The 20,435-nt window shown below is 40.8% G+C and overlaps 1 protein-coding gene across 1 annotated transcript in view; it reads right to left on the reverse strand.

The window, feature by feature from the left end:
- Positions 1–1,869: 1,869 nt before the first annotated feature.
- LOC123976982 (collagen alpha-2(V) chain-like) overlaps positions 1,870–20,435 on the reverse strand; it is a 19,295-nt gene continuing 729 nt past the window's right edge. The window contains exons 3-45 of the mRNA XM_046059411.1: positions 18,383–18,436; positions 18,160–18,213; positions 18,006–18,059; positions 17,468–17,512; positions 17,324–17,377; positions 17,184–17,228; positions 16,167–16,220; positions 15,741–15,839; positions 14,659–14,703; positions 14,437–14,535; positions 14,241–14,294; positions 14,012–14,119; positions 13,787–13,840; positions 13,577–13,675; positions 13,071–13,124; positions 12,812–12,910; positions 12,130–12,183; positions 11,966–12,019; positions 11,824–11,877; positions 9,912–9,965; positions 9,724–9,768; positions 9,513–9,611; positions 9,288–9,395; positions 8,985–9,038; positions 8,745–8,798; positions 8,275–8,328; positions 8,118–8,171; positions 7,902–8,009; positions 7,518–7,571; positions 7,266–7,319; positions 6,799–6,960; positions 6,585–6,692; positions 6,362–6,469; positions 5,585–5,638; positions 5,317–5,424; positions 5,142–5,195; positions 4,885–4,992; positions 4,323–4,376; positions 4,044–4,151; positions 3,535–3,892; positions 3,242–3,432; positions 2,834–3,076; positions 1,870–2,748 (exon numbers count right to left, since the gene is read on the reverse strand). Coding sequence (XP_045915367.1) covers positions 2,602–2,748; positions 2,834–3,076; positions 3,242–3,432; positions 3,535–3,892; positions 4,044–4,151; positions 4,323–4,376; positions 4,885–4,992; positions 5,142–5,195; positions 5,317–5,424; positions 5,585–5,638; positions 6,362–6,469; positions 6,585–6,692; positions 6,799–6,960; positions 7,266–7,319; positions 7,518–7,571; positions 7,902–8,009; positions 8,118–8,171; positions 8,275–8,328; positions 8,745–8,798; positions 8,985–9,038; positions 9,288–9,395; positions 9,513–9,611; positions 9,724–9,768; positions 9,912–9,965; positions 11,824–11,877; positions 11,966–12,019; positions 12,130–12,183; positions 12,812–12,910; positions 13,071–13,124; positions 13,577–13,675; positions 13,787–13,840; positions 14,012–14,119; positions 14,241–14,294; positions 14,437–14,535; positions 14,659–14,703; positions 15,741–15,839; positions 16,167–16,220; positions 17,184–17,228; positions 17,324–17,377; positions 17,468–17,512; positions 18,006–18,059; positions 18,160–18,213; positions 18,383–18,436 — 3,774 coding nt within the window. The 3' untranslated portion in view covers positions 1,870–2,601. The remainder of the gene's footprint in view (positions 2,749–2,833; positions 3,077–3,241; positions 3,433–3,534; positions 3,893–4,043; positions 4,152–4,322; positions 4,377–4,884; positions 4,993–5,141; positions 5,196–5,316; positions 5,425–5,584; positions 5,639–6,361; positions 6,470–6,584; positions 6,693–6,798; positions 6,961–7,265; positions 7,320–7,517; positions 7,572–7,901; positions 8,010–8,117; positions 8,172–8,274; positions 8,329–8,744; positions 8,799–8,984; positions 9,039–9,287; positions 9,396–9,512; positions 9,612–9,723; positions 9,769–9,911; positions 9,966–11,823; positions 11,878–11,965; positions 12,020–12,129; positions 12,184–12,811; positions 12,911–13,070; positions 13,125–13,576; positions 13,676–13,786; positions 13,841–14,011; positions 14,120–14,240; positions 14,295–14,436; positions 14,536–14,658; positions 14,704–15,740; positions 15,840–16,166; positions 16,221–17,183; positions 17,229–17,323; positions 17,378–17,467; positions 17,513–18,005; positions 18,060–18,159; positions 18,214–18,382; positions 18,437–20,435) is intronic.

Genomic DNA, 20,435 nt, shown 5'->3' on the forward strand with positions numbered 1-20,435 from the left:
TCAATGGCAATGTCTGTCAGTCAGTTGGTCCATCACTTTGGTCCAGACTGAAATATATAAGAAGTGGGATGTTGCCATGAAATGTGGTTCAGGCCTACCTGGTTCTCAGAGGATGGATTCTACATTTCTGGGTTCTAGTAAAATATCTCCACAATTGGCTCAGACGTCCATGCCCCCCTCGGGAGTCATTGTAATCACTTTGGTGACCCTAACATTTCATTAAGCTCCATAGTCAGGTCAACATTCTTTGGTTTATGACAACATATCTGCAAAAATAAGGACATTCCGATACTTTTTTAAAACAAATTTTAGCATGCTAACATGCAAAGCAAAGATGGTGAACAGAGTAAACATTACACCTGCTTAGCATTAGCATGTTAGCATTGTCACTGTGAGCATGTCAGCATGCTGTGTTAGAATTTAAATCATAACCACTGTGCCTCAATCCAGCCTCACAGAGCTGCTAGAATGGCTGTGTACTCTTAAAATGCACAAAAGCAAAATAAAACTACCAGTAACTATAACATTAAAACAGGTTTAATATTACATTTAGGATGGTAAGATAAAATTATATTATATAACACACAAACTCATTAGAATTAGATGATACATGGGGACTTTTAATAAGTGCAGGTAGCCAGGGCCTTAACAGTGATATAATGAACTAATGTAACTAACAGTAACACTGAAATAACAGTAATATGGTTTCTGTTATTAGTGAGGAGTCTGGCTGGGACGTGCAGTACTAATTGTACACATCTGCCTTTTGTCCACATCTGGGATTCTGTGGGATTATTCTTCATTTATATGTATTTGTGTCATTCACTTCCTGTGAAGCAGCCAACAATGAAAATATTATTAAAATCATTTTAACTGGACTTGACTTTCAGGACAAAATTGCGTTAAAGGTACACTAAGGAATTCTGGGACTTAAAGGACTTCAATTTCAAACATAGTTTTGGCCTTTTGTGGCCTTCGATGTATAAATCACCTTCAGCAACATAAAAACAGCTTGCTGTGATGGGAGGAAAATGGGCAGTGGAACTGTGATTTTCTGAACTGTGATGTTATGTAATTTTATGCTAGACTTGACACTCTTGTCCCCAACTGAGCAGCTTATAATATGCAAATGTAAATGTTTAGATTCCTTCCCCACCACTTTTATCTAAAATGTTCCATGCTCGTTATGAAAATAGCAGCCCTGGCTAAAAATGACCACCTCGACAGATGTGGAGCGAGCCCAGGCTGCAGGAAACGGTGAGAGTGTCACGTCTTTCACCGAGCGCAGAGGAGAGGTCGACCCAGAAACATATGCTGCCTGAACTTTGCCTCTTTTTCTTCCTGTAGGGACGCCTTCTCTCTCCCTCTCTGGCTCTTTTTTTTTGCATCTCATTCGTTCACACATCCATACATGCATGCAGACATGCTGAAGGAGAGGGGAAAGCATGCCACCAGGACACCTTTTCAGAACTGATATTAGGCTTCTGTGTTAGTTTTGAAAATCAGTAAAACAGTATGTTGGTGTATTTCAAGAAATAAGCACCAATGCAAAACAGATGGCTTAAAACCATGTCTGAAATGTGCGTTGTTGCTGCAGTTTGAACACAGGATTTACTGGTCTTCAACCCCCAGAGCCCTGCTGGTTTTTCATTTCAAAGTCCATCAGGTGAAAGCAGTTTACTGTGATTAGATGACATTAAGGTTAAAGCAATGTCTCCCCCTAGTGGTGAGATGGTTTAGTTTCAGTCATTTCTAAACTGATTTTAACTCATTTTCAAAGCAAACTTTTGCTGTTCATGTGGGGGAACTGAGCATTTATTAAACTTTTCTGGCATTGGTTTGTGTGAAGAGCACAGTCATTCCAAAGAAAGACATTTATTCCACATCCATAGTCAACAACAAACAAATAATTTGCAATTTACAGTCATATGTTGCATTTACAGGTGAAGTTTGAAGAGGAGATACAAAAGTTTTCTGTGGTGAGTAAATGAGTTCCTGCACAGAATGTAATAATTTAGGTTCAAGCATGATTTAAATTTTTTATTCCATTAAAATTAAGAACTACAGTCATTGCTATATCAACGCTTGCCCTATCCAGGCCTTATGACTTGCATATACTGGGAAATAGCCAAATGAAAAGGTCTGAATGCTTTTATTCACTTTAAACCTTCAGTTATTGTGCAATCTGCTCTAAATCCCACCCAAAAAGACACTACATCCCTTTAAGAAATAACATTACTGGCTGTTTTTCCAGTTTATGCAAGTTTACAATTCTCCTAAAACTTTGCTTTCTATTTTTATGTTTTTTTTCCACCCACATGCATTTCCCTGTAGAGTACTTGTGCTCTAGATTGTACATTTATTTATTGGAGAATAAATTATGTCAGCATCCTAGTCACATGGCTCTCGTATGCTGGCAGACACAGCAAGTACACTGTACTTCAACAGCTTATGGGTGTGTGAATGGCAGCAATGAGACATCTAACCTTCATTGACTTGTACGCTCACAGAAAGAGGAGTCCATATACTATAATTTCTGGTGATGATGTTACTCCTCTAAAAAAGGCAAATTCTGTCCATCTTGCGTTGGAGATTTGTGTTTTATAAGAAGCACACAGGGCCGATGTCAAAGCCGAACTCCTGATCAGCCTTTCCAATGTCCACTGGCCCCAAGTCCAGAACGGGCAGCCTGACCGAAGTTTGAGTCCTGTACTCAATCACTGTCTTGCCCCACTCTCCGTTGGTTTTCTGAAGGAAAAGAAAGACAGATAAATCTATAAAAGTGTCTTCTAATTGCTTTTTGGCAAATCTAGGTACTCTGTTTATGACTTACCGAGCAGCCGTCCTCAATGACTGTGTATCGGAGGCGGTTGTTGCCTTGCGCCCTCAGCTCCTGGCCATTGTAGCCTTTGAGGACCAGAGCTTTCTTCAGGTTGCTGTTCTTCTCATCTTTATAAGCCACACTGTTCCTGCAATGGTAGGTGATGTTCTGGTGTGACTCTTTGGACAAAAGCTGCAGCAGCTTCAACTGGACCACCACGGCGTTCGGCTGCTCCTCCTTATTTCCGTAGTGGAACTGAAATCAGATGTCAGTTTGACATAATTACATCCAGCGAATGACGGATTTCATTTCCAGGCTTCTAGATACTATTTTGTTTTACTAAAAATATCATGTTTGAAATGAAACAAACCCATCAATATGTTAAAGCTTCCACACAATGCATGCCTCTTGCTTTCTTACTCTAGTTCCACTGTTCATGTCTGCTCCAAACCAGATGGGTTTGTTGGCACTGGGACTGGATTTTGTCCACCAGGCTTTGCTGGGAATGTTGGCCGGATTGGCAGAGATGCAGGTTTCACCACTTTCCATATTACAGAAGACTTTGATGGCATCTTTTGTGCTTCCTTGATTTGGATCAATCCAGTACTCACCTGTATAAAAGGTACAAGCAAAATGACTAAAAGGATCGACAGGTTTACATGTCGATTACTGGTCTAAAAATAACTGAAAATAGGGAAAAGTAGGACCCTCACCACTCTTTTTGTGAGGGTAGCACTGCTTGATGTCCTGGCAGGTCTTAGCTGGGTTCATCTTGCTGCCATCAGGACTGCGAAGGTTTTGCAAATGTCCGCTGAGGGTCTTCAGTGTGGCATGGACACCAGTTTCTGCACGCAGGGCAGCCTCGTTCTTATTGGGAAGGGCTTCATCTTTGTTAAACTCTGGAGGTGGAGGAGGATCAGCGGCCACATAGTCCTCGACGAATTCCTCAGCTTCTGGCACACCGCCGTTCCCATCATAATCGTAAGGGGGAGCAAAGAGGTCTTCCACAGCTGCGGTGGGAGGCCCTGGGGGGCCTGGAGGGCCGGGTGGTCCAGGTTCACCTTGTGGACCCTGACAAAGAAATCAAATTGTTCAATATACCTTGCCACAAAAATATTTGTATTTCAGTGAGTTGTACTAATCTTGCAGTCACCGTATCTCAGGATAATACCAATACCATGTTTGTTTGAAATATAAAAAACTCAATTTAATCTTGTGTCACCTGTTCTCCGAGGTCCCCACCGGAACCTCTACTTCCAGGAGCACCCATTGGTCCAGGCTGGCCGATGTTTCCTTCCTTTCCAGGAGGACCCACCACTCCTGGAGGACCCTTTATGGCAAAACAGCGAATGATTTACACTGTAAAATTACGCAGAGCTGCATATTATTATCTGGTTTAATATCTTCTTGTTCCCTGAGATGATTCCGTTCTTCAAAAACAAAACAAATATCCACATGGACTGGTTGTAAATTTCACTGTATGGTGCTATTATCCACTTACCCTCGGCCCAGCTGGTCCCACAATACCTGTAGCTCCTGGCTCCCCTGTGGCACCCTGAAACAGAAAAGCATGCCATTTCATTGTCTGACCTGCAAACTGCCCTCAAACTACATTCGCACAGTCCCCTTGGAGCTTTTACAGCTTTATTACAGGATGTTTCCTTTAATTCTTGAAACTGTTTTTATTCATTCTTTGTTTATTGTGTAGATGTGTTATTGTGTTCTGTCTGGGGTTGCAGTTCCTGTGAATGCGTCTTGCTCTCATGTCTCTCTTGGAAATATCTTGTTGTGTTTTAGTAACAATGCTGCAGTGGCAAAGTTTGTATGTTAAAAACAACACCAGTATTATCAGCATACAGCAGATCAAAAACTCTTGTTGTAACAAATATCCTTGTTAAATGTGATTAATTTATTATTAGATTGAATTTAGTTATACGGGGTATAGGCTCTTCTTTCTAAACAGGAACTGACAAATTCCACCTACAGTTTAGGAATAGTAGTATCTGAAGTATCAAAGAACTGGAAGTTTTTTAAGTTGCCTAAATTCTGAACAGTTTGCTTACAGTTGTTCCTGGCAAACCGTGGAGTCCAGTGAAACCTCTGTGTCCTTTCTGACCCCTCTCCCCTTGTTCTCCAGCGGCACCTTTCTCTCCCTGTGGTCCTTGAGGTCCCTTAAAGCAGACACAGGATGACAATTCAACATGTGTCACTGTAACGCGTGTTTTACACTGAAAACAAGCACCGATCAATTTTAATTGTTGGTTTTTATCTGGTTTTTTTTGGGTATCAGTGAAGTGAAAACTTTTTATTTCATGCTTACCACTTTCCCCCGTACTCCAGCTGGTCCATGGGGTCCAGGGGGGCCTTTGGCACCCTAAACCCAAAACAAGCAAAGGGACATGACTGAGCAGACTTTGCTATTGTGACAGAGTGGTTGATACTGTATGTGACTGACAAATGCAGCACAAGAAATTAAAATTTGTTGTATTTCTCACGTTTTCGCCTCTTTCTCCCGGAGCACCCGTCAGTCCCACAGGACCCTCAGTTCCTGGAGAGCCATTAACACCAGCAAGGCCCTCTTGACCAGGATTACCCCTGTCTCCCTGGAAACACACACACACACACACACACACACACACACACACACACACACACACACACACACACACACACACACACACACATAACAGTGATTAGTACAGACAGCCATATGCATGGCACATCCAGTCCCCTACAAAACAACACACACATATTTAATCTTACCCTTTCCCCTACAAGGCCGTCCTTACCGGGGGGCCCCTCTGCTCCAGCGATACCCTGAATAAACACAGGTAATGACATGATGAAATGATCATGTAAGTGTCGCTGTAAACCATAAATATATGGTCTTAATATATGCAGAAAAAAAGTGCATAGATGTGAATAATAATCTATGAATGAAGACTTTATTTTGAACATGTACAGAAAAACAAATAATAATAAAAAGCTAATAAAGTAAGTAGTAAAAGCTAATAAAAGAAAATTTCCAAAAAGCAATAGGAGGAAGCATATTAAGCTTATTTAATCCTACCCCTTCTCCACTAATCATTAATAATCATCAAATTGGCTTTTTTATATTTATCTCATATCCTATTTTAACACAGTCTTCACAATTTGCTGCATGTATTTGCATCAAAAGAAACATATTTACACATGTATATATATATATATATATATATATATATATATAAATAATATAAAAAACAAATAAATAAATAATCTGTGAGAACACCTGGTCAAAGCGCTTCTTCCTCCCTGTACCATGTAGCTCTAATACATTATTGCAATTTTTGAGATACTTTGACTTTGATTTTCCTCTATTTTGGAGAAAATGATTAAATACCAAATTATCAGAAAGTCTGTTTTTGGAGCTGAAATCAGAAACCTAATGTCTAATTGTCAGAGTCATACAGTGGCCCATGTTTCCAAGAAAAAAGCAGTCCTGAGTGTGTGTAAGTGTCTCTAGATAAAAGCATTACTAAATAAAGCCACAGGACATACCTCAGGGCCGGCGTCTCCTCTTGGCCCGGTGGCTCCTGGTAAACCAACTCCACCAGCGGGCCCTGTGCTCCCCTGGACTCCTGGAGCTCCGGCTTTTCCTGGTGGACCCTGACAAAGAAAGAAATACAAACTTTAAATTATTAGCATTTTTAAAGGTAATAGTTGACTAGTCATCGTGTTAAACACCAAATTCCCACAGCAACCATTGAGCAGGAATACATACAGCAGGACCTGGCAGTCCCAGCATGCCTCTCTCTCCTCTGAGTCCAGGCTGACCCACAACTCCTCTCTGTCCTGCGGTGCCAGCAGGTCCTGAAGGCCCATCAGGCCCCTGACAGAGGAACACAAGAGCAGACAAGCAGTTGAAACATCTCAGGATTTATATTCTTATGGCTCCAGGAAGATCAGCAATTAATGAACTCCTTCCTGCATCTTACCACCGGACCATCCTCTCCAGAGTCTCCCTTCTCTCCAGGGCTGCCCGCTGGGCCTGGATGTCCAGTCTCTCCTTGATGTCCTTGAGCTCCATTCTCTCCTCGAATCCCAGGGGGCCCCTGCTTTCCTGGAGCACCTATAGGCCCGTCTGCCCCAACAGCACCCTGAAACACAAATATGATCTTGATCTATGATCCAAATTTTGGAAATACAAAGATGAAATCACTGCAGGTACAAAACAGAAACACGGATAAGAGTCTGAATAATGATGTGATTCTTTGTTGTTCTAATTAATAACATGAGGATTGACCTTTTATAACAAATTAAAATTTAAAACACGAGTGATTTTTTTAAATGATTTGTTTCTGTGGCAATATATGAAATAATTGGATATCGGACAGGATATCCATATTTAAATCCTGCGTGGTGGACCATGTAAATGACTATGATGCTTAACCAATTAACTCACAAGGGAGCCATGTGGTCCAACTCCTCCAGGCAACCCAGGAAAACCAGGAGAGCCCTGTGGGAAGAAAACGTTTCAAATAAGACACGCTTTAATGATAATAATGACAATAACACTTAACTTAATTATTACACATTAAAAAGCACTCTATAATAAGCACCAAATTAAAGGTTTAAAGAAATAAACTGACAATGAAATTGTTATTATTATTGCCACAAAGTCTTTGAACATGTGAAAATATGGAGCTGAACTCACTGCTTGACCCTGCGTACCTCTGCCCCCTTTCAATCCAGTCACACCAACGGGTCCCTGTGGGTAGAAGTGTTTATTTTGTCAACTACACAGCCTATTTTTCACCACAAATACGAGACTAAAAGTGGATAAAAAGTAACCAGGGCAACACATCTAACTGTGCAAAACAAATGCTTACAGACTGACATTTTTGTCAGAAGAATAGATCGATAGATGCCAGAATTAGCACTGATGAGCAGATGTTTTTGGTGATTTAAAATGTCTAAAAGCTTCACTGATTCCAGTTAAAACCTTCTAGCAAATATTTATTTATGGAGTACTGATTAAGACAATCCAATTGACCCTGGATTAAGACAACATGGACTTTCATTAGATTTGGATGTTTACCTGTGCTCCTGATTGCCCAGCCATCCCCTGTGGTCCAGGTGCTCCTCCTTCTCCCTTCTGACCTGGCTCACCTGTTTCACCTTTGATCCCAGGTTGACCCTCAGGACCCTGGGAACGAAAGAGCAAATGAGTGTAATCAAGCCTCTATCGCTTATTATTAATTGGTATATCATGGCCATCACTGCCCTGCGTTTGCTGTCTTTAGTGGGCACTTACAGGAGTTCCAGGGAAGCCAACAGCTCCAGTTGGACCAGGCTCACCAGTAGATCCCTGTTGATAGTATCACACACACAGACACAAATACACACTTTATTGAGAAGAAAATTAAGTACAGCCAGTCAGCCATGTCATTTGAATTAAATGTTCCACTGACAGCAATTCCTCTTGAGCCTCGGCGCCCTGCAGGTCCTGGCGGGCCGGTTTCACCCTGAAATAAAGGATCATTCAAGTCAAATAAAAGAGAAGTTCTCAAAACATGGATTTTCTTATGTGCCTTTCATATAAAACTGGAATCAACAAAATCATTTTTTGATTTAAGGGTTTAAAGAGTTAGCTTGAGGTTCATGCTCATGCTACATGTCCAGTGCTCATTTAAATTTTATATCTCATTTACATGGCAGCCATTTTGAATTGAAAAAGGGAAACTCTTACAAGTTCCTTGTTGTTTTGCACCAAAATGATCATGATGATAGTGTGTCTACTGCTCAATTTCAGTCATATATTGTCTATATTGTGAAATTTTTTATGATTCTGCTGCTTGATAATTTTAGCTAATGACATGAACATGAACAATCACATTTTCAGGTTTAAAACACATGCTAAAATGAGTGCTTGTGAGCTCACCTTTTCTCCATTGGGTCCACTGGAACCAACAGGTCCAACAGGACCAGGAAGCCCCTTTTAATAAAATGAAAGAATTCATTATCATATTAGACAAAAGAAAACTCAATTGTATGATGGTTTAACAGTGAATATGTTTTTAATCTTAGTGCCATCATGTCAGATATTTTGCTGCAATGTTCCGGCTTCATCCGCTGAGAAATCTGCAGTTTGGTTTGTGTCCATCAAGTTGACACGACTCACCCGTGCACCGTCAGCTCCTGCTTTACCCTCGGGTCCTTTATCTCCAACAGAGCCCTGTTAGAAGAAATCAGACTTTTCAGCTCTTTTAACAAGCTTCTGGATTCCTTTTGAGCACACAGGAAACTCTTGCGATATTTTCCAGAATTCCATTTGACAACCTCCAGATAACTTGCTCACACTTGATGCACCAAACATATAAGGACATTGTGACATAGACAGCAGATTTTTTGCTCTGCTAAGGGTCATTGAGAAATTGGTGTCTCTGTCTCTTTGCAGATGATCTAATCATATTCTATAACTTACTGCGTCTCCTTTTGGGCCTGAAGGTCCTGGTATGCCTCTCTCACCTGGCATCCCCTGAAGTCCTGTCCCTCCTGGCTCTCCAACAGCACCTGCTGGACCAGGGTTACCCTAATATACAAGAAAAAGTATCATGGGTTCACAGTACTTTACATGCTACAAATTTCCATATTATGTAGGGTTTTGGTTCTTTATGTCTCACTGTCAGTGGTTTTAGGATTACAATACCTTTGGCCCATCTGTTCCCGGTCCACCTGGACTACCTTTGGGTCCCTGCAGCCCATTGGGCCCAATTTCACCTCTCTCTCCTGGAGGGCCTCTTTCTCCCTGCAAGGATAACCGGGTGAATGATTTACAACATTTGGCTGTGGAAAAATGAATATGAGCTACACCCTTAATCAGAAGTGAGAACAGTCATTACTGCTACAAATGGGCTTACCCTTGGACCTGTCGCTCCGGCAGCCCCACCCTCTCCAGCAAGACCCTGGAAAAAAACCATTATGGTTTATGTAATATGATTAGAAGAACTTCTGAGTACAAAAGATATAATTTAATAAGAATGTATCTATCCGGACTAAAATCATTTCTGGAAAAATCGTTAATTTCTGGGGGATTATTTTGTTGTACCTCATCACCTGGTTTCCCTGACTCTCCAGGTGGGCCAGGCATTCCGGGCAAACCCTAAAAAACACCAACGCAATTTTTTTATTGAAAATAACAATACTGGACAAGAATATCCACATTTTCATTAATATGCTAGTATGTTTAAATCAGACTTCATTGTTTAGTTTCAGTTTAACAATTTTGTTTTTTTAGCTAGAAACAGAGGGATCATAATTTATAGAAAGCATAAATGCAGAGTGAATTACTGGCGGCTGTGGCTCAGGAGTTAGAGTGGGTTGCCTCGTCCTTGGGCAAGATACTGAACCCCGAAATACCCCTGGTGGCTGTTCCGCCAGTGTATGAATGTGTGTGAATGTTAGTTTCTGTTTGAGCACTTAGGTGGTGAATGTAGATGTAGTGTAAAAGCGCTTTGAGTGGTCGAAAAGACTAGAAAGGAGCTATACAAATACAGAGCATTTACAATTATGTTGGACAGAGTTGTTGGTGTAAGACCTCCCAACTCTCTTTTTTATGGTTTAGTTTCAGTTTTTGCCGTTTTTTTCCTTTTAGCTGGAGACAGAGAAGTAATTGTAATTGTAAAAATATTTAATATGTAAATAAATTTTGAAAGCTAAGTTAGGCCTCCAATGCCAATCTCAAATGTACACTCACCTAAAGGATTATTAGGAACACCATACTAATACTGTGTTTGACCCCCTTTCGCCTTCAGAACTGACTTAATTCTACATGGCATTGATTCAACAAGGTGCTGAAAGCATTCTTTTCAAATGTTGGCCCATATTGATAGGATAGCATCTTGCAGTTGATGGAGATTTGCGGGATACACATCCAGGGCATGAAGCTCCCGTTCCACCACATCCCAAAGATGCTCTATTGGGTTGAGATCTGGTGACTGTGGGGGCCATTTTAGTACAGTAAACTCAATGTCATGTTCAAGAAACCAATTTGAAATAATGCGAGCTTTGTGACATGGTGTATTATCCTGCTAGAAGTAGCCATCAGAGGATGGGTACATGGTGGCCATAAAGGGATGGACATGGTCAGAAACAATGCACAGGTAGGCCGTGGCATTTAAACGATGCCCAATTGGCACTAAGGGGCCTAAAGTGTGCCAAGAAAACATCCCCCACACCATTACACCACCACCACCAGCCTGCACAGTGGTAACAAGGCATGATGGATCCATGTTCTCATTCTGTTTACGCCAAATTCTGACTCTACCATCTGAATGTCCCAACAGAAATTGAGACTCATCAGACCAGGCAACATTTTTCCAGTCTTCAACTGTCCAATTTTGGTGAGCACTTGCAAATTGTAGCCTCTTTTTCCTATTTGTAGTGGAGATGAGTGGTACCCGGTGGGGTCTTCTGCTGTTGTAGCCCATCCGCCTCAAGGTTGTGCGTGTTGTGGCTTCACAAATGCTTTGCTGCATACCTTGGTTGTAACGAGTGGTTATTTCAGTCAAAGTTGCTCTTCTATCACCTTGAATCAGTCGGCCCATGCTCCTCTGACCTCTAGCATCAACAAGGCATTTTCGCCCACAGGACTGCCGACTACTGGATGTTTTTCCCTTTTCACACCATTCTTTGTAAACCCTAGAAATGGTTGTGGGTGAAAATCCCAGTAACTGAGCAGATTGTGAAATACTCAGACCGGCCCGTCTGGCACCAACAACCATGCCACGCTCAAAATTGCTTAAATCACCTTTCTTTCCCATTCCGACATTCAGTTTGGAGTTCAGGAGATTGTCTTGACCAGGACCACACCCCTAAATGCATTGAAGCAACTGCCATGTGATTGGTTGATTAGATAATTGCATTAATGAGAAATTGAACAGGTGTTCCTAATAATCCTTTAGGTGAGTGTATATTAAGTATAAGTATATAATTATGTATATTAATGGAATGCTGTGTACCTGGAAACCATGCAGCCCCTGTGGTCCCTGCTCTCCTCTCTTTCCTGCAGGACCCTAGAGAAAAGCAAAAACATCATCTAACATAATGCTATCAAATCATAGATGGTGAGATTGTATACTGATAACAGAGTTAGATGCTTACAGCTGGGCCAGCTGGACCAGCAGTACCCTCCTCTCCGTCTTTTCCATTCGCCCCCTTGCAAGATAAATTAGAGTATTTATCAGTATATCTGTACTAATGATTAAGATTTGATGTATTAATGATTCAGCATAAATTGTATTATATCAATAGTAAAATAAACTTGCCCTTTGACCTGGAGGCCCGGGTGTGCCAGCCTCTCCTATCTTCCCAGCATCACCCTAAAAATCAGCAGGAACACAACCACAGAAGACATCATCTAAAGAGTCATCATGCACCAGAGTATTTTTTTAGTAAATCGCCCTGTTGTCAACACCCAACCTAAAAATTTCACATAATTTCCATAATGTTTACTTAAGTTTAATTTTACTCCAGTAACTTCACTTTCTATTTTAAAGGAAAATCAGTAAACTAAGCAAAGTGGTAGGATTCTCTTTCAATTATTCCAAACATCACAAAACATCTGATTACATTTGTTAAAGCTGGAGCAGGCAACATTTGAGAAACTAGCAACAGCTAGATTTTGAAAGTATCTAAAAATCCCTCCCTCTTCTTTCAGGCCTCCCTCCCAAGCCACTCCCCAAAACACATTTTCACGTGCAGTGAGTGCACGGGCAGAGTGCAGGCAGGCAGGTAGGTAGGCCATTACAGGCCATTACATAGTGCTTATCACAGTCCTGCAACAGAAAACTGATTTATTTTCTTTTTAGGGGTCAGAGCATTTGATTTATAGACTACTGTTAGGAAGTAAAAAGAGATTTCAACAAATATAACAAAAATGCTTTTGAACTAAATCGCCTAGCTTTAAAGTGGTACATAGACCTATTATAAAACAAGAGTCATACTGACAGCGAAGCCTTTCGGTCCTGGCAGGCCCATTGGTCCAGCTAAACCTCGGTTTCCAGTAGAACCAGCTGGACCTGGTTTGCCATCCTCTCCTGCTGAGCCCTGGAAAGATCAAAAGAAATGTTAAATGTTAACACATGTCATTCACTATACCACCATAAACAATGTACTCTAGGTTTGGGGAAAGAATTAATTCTTACATAGCTGTTTTAGTAAGTGGTAAAACTTTGATGAGTGATGAAAAATAAAATGTTTTGCCTACCATTGGTCCTTGCTTTCCCTCTGCTCCCTGGGCCCCAATAAGTCCTGTCAGACCCTGTGAAATCAAACATGAGATAAGACACATAGTTACAGAAGAACCTTAGATACCTATCTGAAGTTGCATCTTCTCCTTCTTCTATAAATATTGCACAGCAATCGGCAGAAAACAATATTCCTGATATTAAACATTTAATGTCAGGTAGATTTTATGTGATTGAAGTTCAGTTTTGTCAAACAAGTTTTAGGGGAAGCATGAACGCCCAACAGTCATGTCCCGGGGTAATGACACACCCTGGAGTACATCACTTCAGCCATGCAAAAAGTTAAAGCACCCGAGGTCAGAGAATACAAGAATTTCTGTTGGTGTGAAGTTGCTCTAACAGAAACATAGAACATTTATTACTATAAAAAAAACACAGCAAAAACTGAGCTAAAAGTGACAAAAAAAACCTTCAAAATTCCTTCAAGGCAAAGACAACATTGGATATGTAGCTGTGTCTGCATTACCCGAGCTCCAGTTAAACCTGGCTCTCCATTACGTCCTGGATCTCCAGGTAAACCTTTGGTGCCGGTTGACCCTGGCAGTCCTCTTTCACCCTGGGCTCCCTGTTTGGCCAAACATCAAATGTTTAAAAACACAGTAACAAATGTGCCATTGATGATCAGAATTATCTAGAATTCTGCCCTTATATGTATTTTGATGTGAAGTCATCTCACCTTTTGGCCTGGCAAACCATCTGCACCGGGGAAACCTCTATTTCCGGGAGCTCCCTAGAACAAATGAAGGATGCTTCTTTCAAGAATCTAAGAAATCTGCCGTGTTTCCAGATTAGGGTTTTGATTTTCCAATACATTTCCACAGAACCTGAGATCATAAAACTCTCTCTATGCTTAAAGTATTAGAAAAATAGTTTTTAAAATATGAAGTCAGAGTATGCTTACTGTCTCTCCTGGAGGTCCTTGAGGACCTAACGATCCAGCATCACCTCTGGGTCCACGCTTCCCGTCCTCTCCCATTGGGCCCAATGGACCCGGAGGGCCATGGTCACCCTAACAAGACCCAGCAATGAACAATCAGTCAATCAATCTGTGAATTAACCAACACATAACACCAAAATAATGTTAAATATGAGCTTTTAGGGTCTTTGAGGATTTTGATTTTCTAGCTTACCCTTTCCCCCTTGAATCCAGCTTCTCCTTTGAATCCAGGCACTCCAACATCTCCCTGCAAAAGGAGATCAGATAACCTGGAGGTCAAAACATTAAAGCTCCCAGTGCATTTCACTAAATGAGCCACACCATTAAAAATATTATTCAAACTAGTAAGTTATTCATGAAAGAAAATTCGATGAAATGAGAGATTGTACCAGTTGGCCCTTTGGTCCTGGTGATCCTGTAGTTCCCTGAGGGCCGGGGGGACCAGGGGGGCCCAAAAGCCCTGCTGGACCCTGGACACCTGCTAGACCCTGGACAGGAGAAGGAGCAGTTAGATACGTAATAAACACATTAACAGATTTACAGATAAATAAATGCTGAAAGTTGGTTTACAGCAATCCCTACGTGTTCAGAACTCATGCAGTTACACTTACTGATTGGCCACGAGCGCCTGGAGCTCCATCAGTCCCTGAAGCACCCTGTTCAAAAACAAATTAATAATGATAATTATTAAACAACATGTGTTGACTTTCTTAGTTTTAAAAGAAATACCAACAAAAGCAGTGTTGGGCAAGCTACTTGGAAAATATAGTGAGCTAAGCTACTTGCTACTCTACATTAAATGAAGCTTCCCTACACAGAAGCTACTCCCCAGTGAAATGTAGCAAGCTAAGCTACAGCAACGTGGCAAAAGTAACTTAGTTACATCCAAGCTACTTTTAATTTTTTTATGTTTTATTATAGTTAGGTCATATATGTATATATATATATATACATATATGATGTGTATATATATATATATACACACACTCACACACACAGTATAGGCCTAGTTTATATTGATTTCACAGTAGCAACAGAAGAAAGACTAAAACCTGCTCCAAACAGTGTGTGTGTGCGAGAGATGGACACACAGAAACTCTCCTTCTCCATATCATTGCAGCTAAATGTATTTCCTTATGCAACAAACTGAGAACCATTGTTGTTTGTATAAAGTAACTTCATTATCACATTATTAATTAATTATATATTTTTTATTGTTAATTATGTGAATTTGTGGTCTGGCAACATTGCAACATAAACAACCTAAACATTCATGGCAATGGGCGAGAGAGAGAAAGAGAAAGGGAAAGAGAGAGATCTCATGTCATGGAAACAAGTTTCTGCCGCAACATATCAAAGTTTCCTCCTCACTAGAGAAAGAGCTGTGCAGGCTGGACCTGATCCCTCTCACAAGAGGTGTTACAATAACTATCACTGCACCTACAGGTCCGTGTGTGGCGGTGGCGTCACTTACTGATACTTTAGAAATGCTTGGGAAAATGTAGCGTGCGTGGAAGCTACCGCGCTACTCAGTCAATAAATGCGCTTCGTTACTGAAAAGCTATTTGATTCAGAAAATAGCGACGCTACCAAACTACTGAGAAATGTAGTTAAACTAGGAACGGCGCTAGCCTACTTGTAGCGACGCTACTGCCCAACACTGAACAAAACACTAAGACAAATTATTACCCACCTGCTGTCCTGTCGGTCCAGGTGGTCCTACGTGACCGCCATCCCCTCTGGGTCCCTGCTGTCCTGGACTTCCTCTCACTCCGGTCGGTCCTGCTTCACCCTATCAGGTAAAATTCAAGGACTTTTTTGTAAATGATTTTCAAGGTCTTTTGTTGAAATTTAAGAAGTTAGATGTTATACTGAGAAAACAAATTCCCTAATTTTCTATAAATTATCCTGCCAAGTCAGGAAAGCTCAATCATTAAAATCAATCATTTTCAATTTATTCCTTTATCAACACAGTCATCTGTTTCTTTCATCCAACAGCCTAAACTGTGCAGAGATTCAAGATTTCACAGTAATCTTAATAAGATACAAAACTTCCCAAATCTTTAATTTTCTGCCAAAAATACATAAATGACACAAAACTGACTGGTGACAATCTCACCTTCATTCCTGGGTTACCAGGAAAACCTGGCACTCCAGTGATTCCCATTGGGCCCTGTAGTTAAAGGAGATTTTGTTAAATACTCAAAACAAAATTATAATAAAGAAGTTTATTTTGTTTCACAATCTGTGTGTTCTGAGGAAAAATTATGTCCAAAGAGCAGTGAAGCATTAATCTGCTCCAATGCAGTATTTAAAATAAACTGTATATTGAAAGATATATTATTCTTCTTCACATGATCTCATGATCATTTACAGTACTCATTTAGCTTTTATCCAAAGCAACTTAAAATAGCTATATATGTCAAAGGACAGGGCAGTGCGGTGATGCAGTGGTTAGCACTGTCACCTCACAGCAAGAAGGTTGTGGGTTCAAACCCTGGTTGTCCCGGCCTTTCTGTGTGTTTGCATGTTCTCCCCGTGTCCGTGTGGGTTCTCTCTGGGTGCTCCGGCTTCCTTCCACCATCCAAAGACATGCAGGCTAGGTTAATTGGTGTCTCTGAAATTGTCCTTAGGTGTGGATGTGAGTGTGGGTGGTTGTCTGTCTATGTGTGGCCCTGCGATGGACTGGCGACCTGTCCAGGGTGTACCCCGCCTTTCGCCTAATGTAAGCTGTGATTGGCTCCAGCCCCCTGCGACCCTGTACACAGGATAAGCGGTTGAAGATTGGTGTCAAAGAACGCATGCCTCTGGAGCAACTAGGGGTTAAGTGTCTTGATCAGGGACACATTGGTGGACGTATCACAGCGAGAAGAAAACCCAGGTTTCCCCCCTCAGGCACACGCAATATTATGTCATTTTCAAGTTTTGAACTGTCTGTTGGACTATGTCATCCTATCCTGACTGCTCTCCAAGTAGTGGGTATGTTGGAAACACAAAAAGCAGATTGGGACTTCCTGTGAAGCAATAATTAATAAGATTTTCGGGAAATACACCTGACAAGAGACAGCCAATACGCTTACTTTCCTAAATGTGGAACTATTGCTTTAAACTATATTTATACGGTAAAATTTCTTACCAGAGGACCTGGTTTGCCAACATGACCGGATGCCCCGCGTTTTCCCTGCAAGAGGACAGAGAAAATGTCTCAGTCCTGAAACACCATTTTACATTTCTGCACTTTTCTCCAAACAAATGAAGCTGTTTTGTTTTCCTTACCACAGGACCACTTGGTCCGGCTCTGCCTCTTTCTCCCTGCAAACCCGCTGGTCCCTGAAACAGAAGAGGGGACTCAGTGTGAGTTACATCTGGTTCTCCATTAAAAAATGTTCTGGTGGTCTGTTTACTGTACATGTTGCATACCTGTGGGCCTGGAGCACCCATTGCACCCGGAGTACCAGATGTACCCTGCAAAACAAAAAGACACAGAAACAATGCAAGTTTGACATGTAAACAAACAGCAGATAAAAGCAGGTGTTAGACGAAATCCATCATGAGGCGCTTTCATTAAATGTTATAAAGTGATATAATTGATGTGGATTAAGTTAGTTATGAGTTATCATATAACTGCATAAGTATCATGGCTGTATATACAGAAACGAGGAGGTTCCTCTAATGTCCTTTGGTTAAGTTAGTGGTTCTAAATAGGGCTGCATGACTTAAGGATTCCTCAAAAAAATAAAACTAAAGTGATTCCACAACAGTTGCACATCTGAAACATTTCATGAAACCTCACAGTGAAGGGTTTTATTGCACAGGGACCTTAAGTGAACCCACTTGGGCACCTAAGAACACTTTTAGTAGCCCAAACAAAAGTACATGTTTGGTATAAGAGGAGTTATAATTATTCTAATATATTATGAAGAATCATCTATTTTGAGATCAGACGACAATTTCACACCTTGGTTCCAGCGGCTCCAGACTCGCCTCTAGACCCGATAAGACCAGCATGTCCCTGTTGGCGAGATTTAAATTCACAAACAGGCAAGTTATTGATGTGTCTTGCATTGGAAAATAACCATTGAAAATGAGGACTAAGTATCAAGATGACTTACCTTGTGACCTTTCAGTCCTGGATGACCTGGAAGTCCAGGGAATCCTCTTGCACCCTGCATTTAAACAAATAATCAAATCACTGTTAATGCCCAGCTTACATCAGTTCTCGTTGTGTTTACCTGTCATTTAACTACATCGCCTCTGCTTGATTTTGTTGCTTGGTTATGATTAATAATATAATTCATTTCATTTTGGTATAAACGCTGCAAAACGACTGGTTACCGTTGATCCTGGAAATCCTGGTTCTCCTGTAGCACCTGCAGGTCCAGATTCTCCCTGAGCAGAAACAGTAAAATAATAGTTCTTAAATGATCATTACTGATAAATGAATACTGATAATATTAAAAATTATTGTTAATGATGGAAAAAGCAATCATAGACAGTAACAATAACAATAAGAAGAAGAACAATAACAATCATTGAAGTGCTAAAAATAACAACAATAACAGTACTACTGCTACAGTATATACTACAACCAATAATTAGTGCCAAACAGTGGTGGAATAAGTATTCAGAGCCATAAGTAAAAGTAGTAATGTCACACTTAATTTGGCAAGATAGTCTTAAAACTTATAGGAAGGCCCTCCGTAATGCCAGGGCAGCGTACTACTCATCATTAATAGAGGAAAATAGGAACAACCCCAGGTTTCTTTTCAGTACTGTAGCCAGGCTGACAGAGTCACAGCTCTATTGACACAGGGTTTTATTGCACATGGACCTTAAGTGAGTATTCCCATAGCTCTCAGTAGTTACGACTTCATGAGCTTCTTTAATGATAAAATTCTAACTATTAGAAACAAAATTCACCAAGACCTGCCCTCAGCTGGTACCGACTTATGTCCAAACTCAGGAACCTTTGAAACAGCTGTAAAACCAGATATATGTTTAGACTGCTTTGCTTCCCTCAATCTTTACCAACTAACTTCTATAATTTCTTCATCTAAACCATCAAACCTGACTCTTAGACCCCACCCCGACTAGGCTGCTTAAAGAAGTTTTACCCTTAGTCAGCACTTCTATTGTAGATATGATCAATCTGTCTTTATCAACAGGCTATATACCACAGTACTTTAAAGTAGCTGTAATTAAACCTCTTCTGAAAAAGCCCAACCTTGATCCAGATGTTTTAGCAAACTATAGACCTATATCTAACCTTCCATTTCTCTCTAAGATCCTGGAGAAAGCAGTCGCCAAACAGCTGTGTGACTTTCTACATAGAAATAGTTTATTTGAGGATTTTCAGTCAGGATTTAGAATTCATCATAGCACAGAGATCGCACTGGTGAAAATTACTAATGACCTCCTCATTGCATCAGACAAAGGACTTGTCTCTGTACTGGTTTTATTAGATCTTAGAGCTGCATTTGATACCATTGACCATCAGATCCTATTACAGAGACAGGATCACTTTAATTGGCATTAAAGGAACCGCTCTAAGCTGGTTTAAGTCCTATTTATCCGACCGATTTCAGTTTGTACATGTAAACGATGAGTCCTCCATGCAAGCCAAAGTTAGTCATGGAGTTCCTCAAGGATCTGTCCTCGGACCAATCCTCTTCACTTTATATATGCTTCCTTTAGGCAATATTATCAGGAAACACTCCATAAACTTTCATTGTTATGCAGATGATACTCAGTTATATCTATCAATCAAGCCAGATGAAACTCCTCAGTTAGCTAAACTTCAAATGTGCCTTCAGGATGTTAAAACCTGGATGACCTGTAATTTTCTAATGTTAAACTCAGATAAAACTGAAGTTATTGTTCTGGGGCCCAAGCACCTCCATGATGCATTATCTAAAGATATAGTTTCCCTTGATGGCATTGCCCTGGCCTCCAGCACCACCGTTAGGAATCTTGGAGTTATCTTTGATCAGGACATGTCGTTTAAGTCTCACATTAAGCAAATTTCAAGGACTGCGCTTTTTCACCTATGTAATATTGCAAAAATCAGGAACATCCTGTCTAAAAATGATGCAGAAAAACTAGTCCATGCATTTGTTACTTCTAGGCTGGATTACTGCAATTCCTTATTATCAGGCTGCTTGAAAAAGTCCATTTAGACTCTTCAGCTGATCCAGAATGCTGCAGCACGTGTTCTGACAGGATCCAGGAAAAGAGATCACATTTATCCTGTCTTAGCTTCTCTGCATTTGCTTCCAGTAAAATCCAGAATAGAATTTAAAATCATTCTTCTCACATACAAAGCTCTTAATGGTCAGGCACCATCTTATCTTACCCCCCCCCCCCCCCCCCCCCCCCCCCCCCCCCCCCC

This window comes from Micropterus dolomieu, linkage group LG01 (genome assembly GCF_021292245.1).
Source record: "Micropterus dolomieu isolate WLL.071019.BEF.003 ecotype Adirondacks linkage group LG01, ASM2129224v1, whole genome shotgun sequence".
Lineage (NCBI taxonomy): Eukaryota > Metazoa > Chordata > Actinopteri > Centrarchiformes > Centrarchidae > Micropterus > Micropterus dolomieu.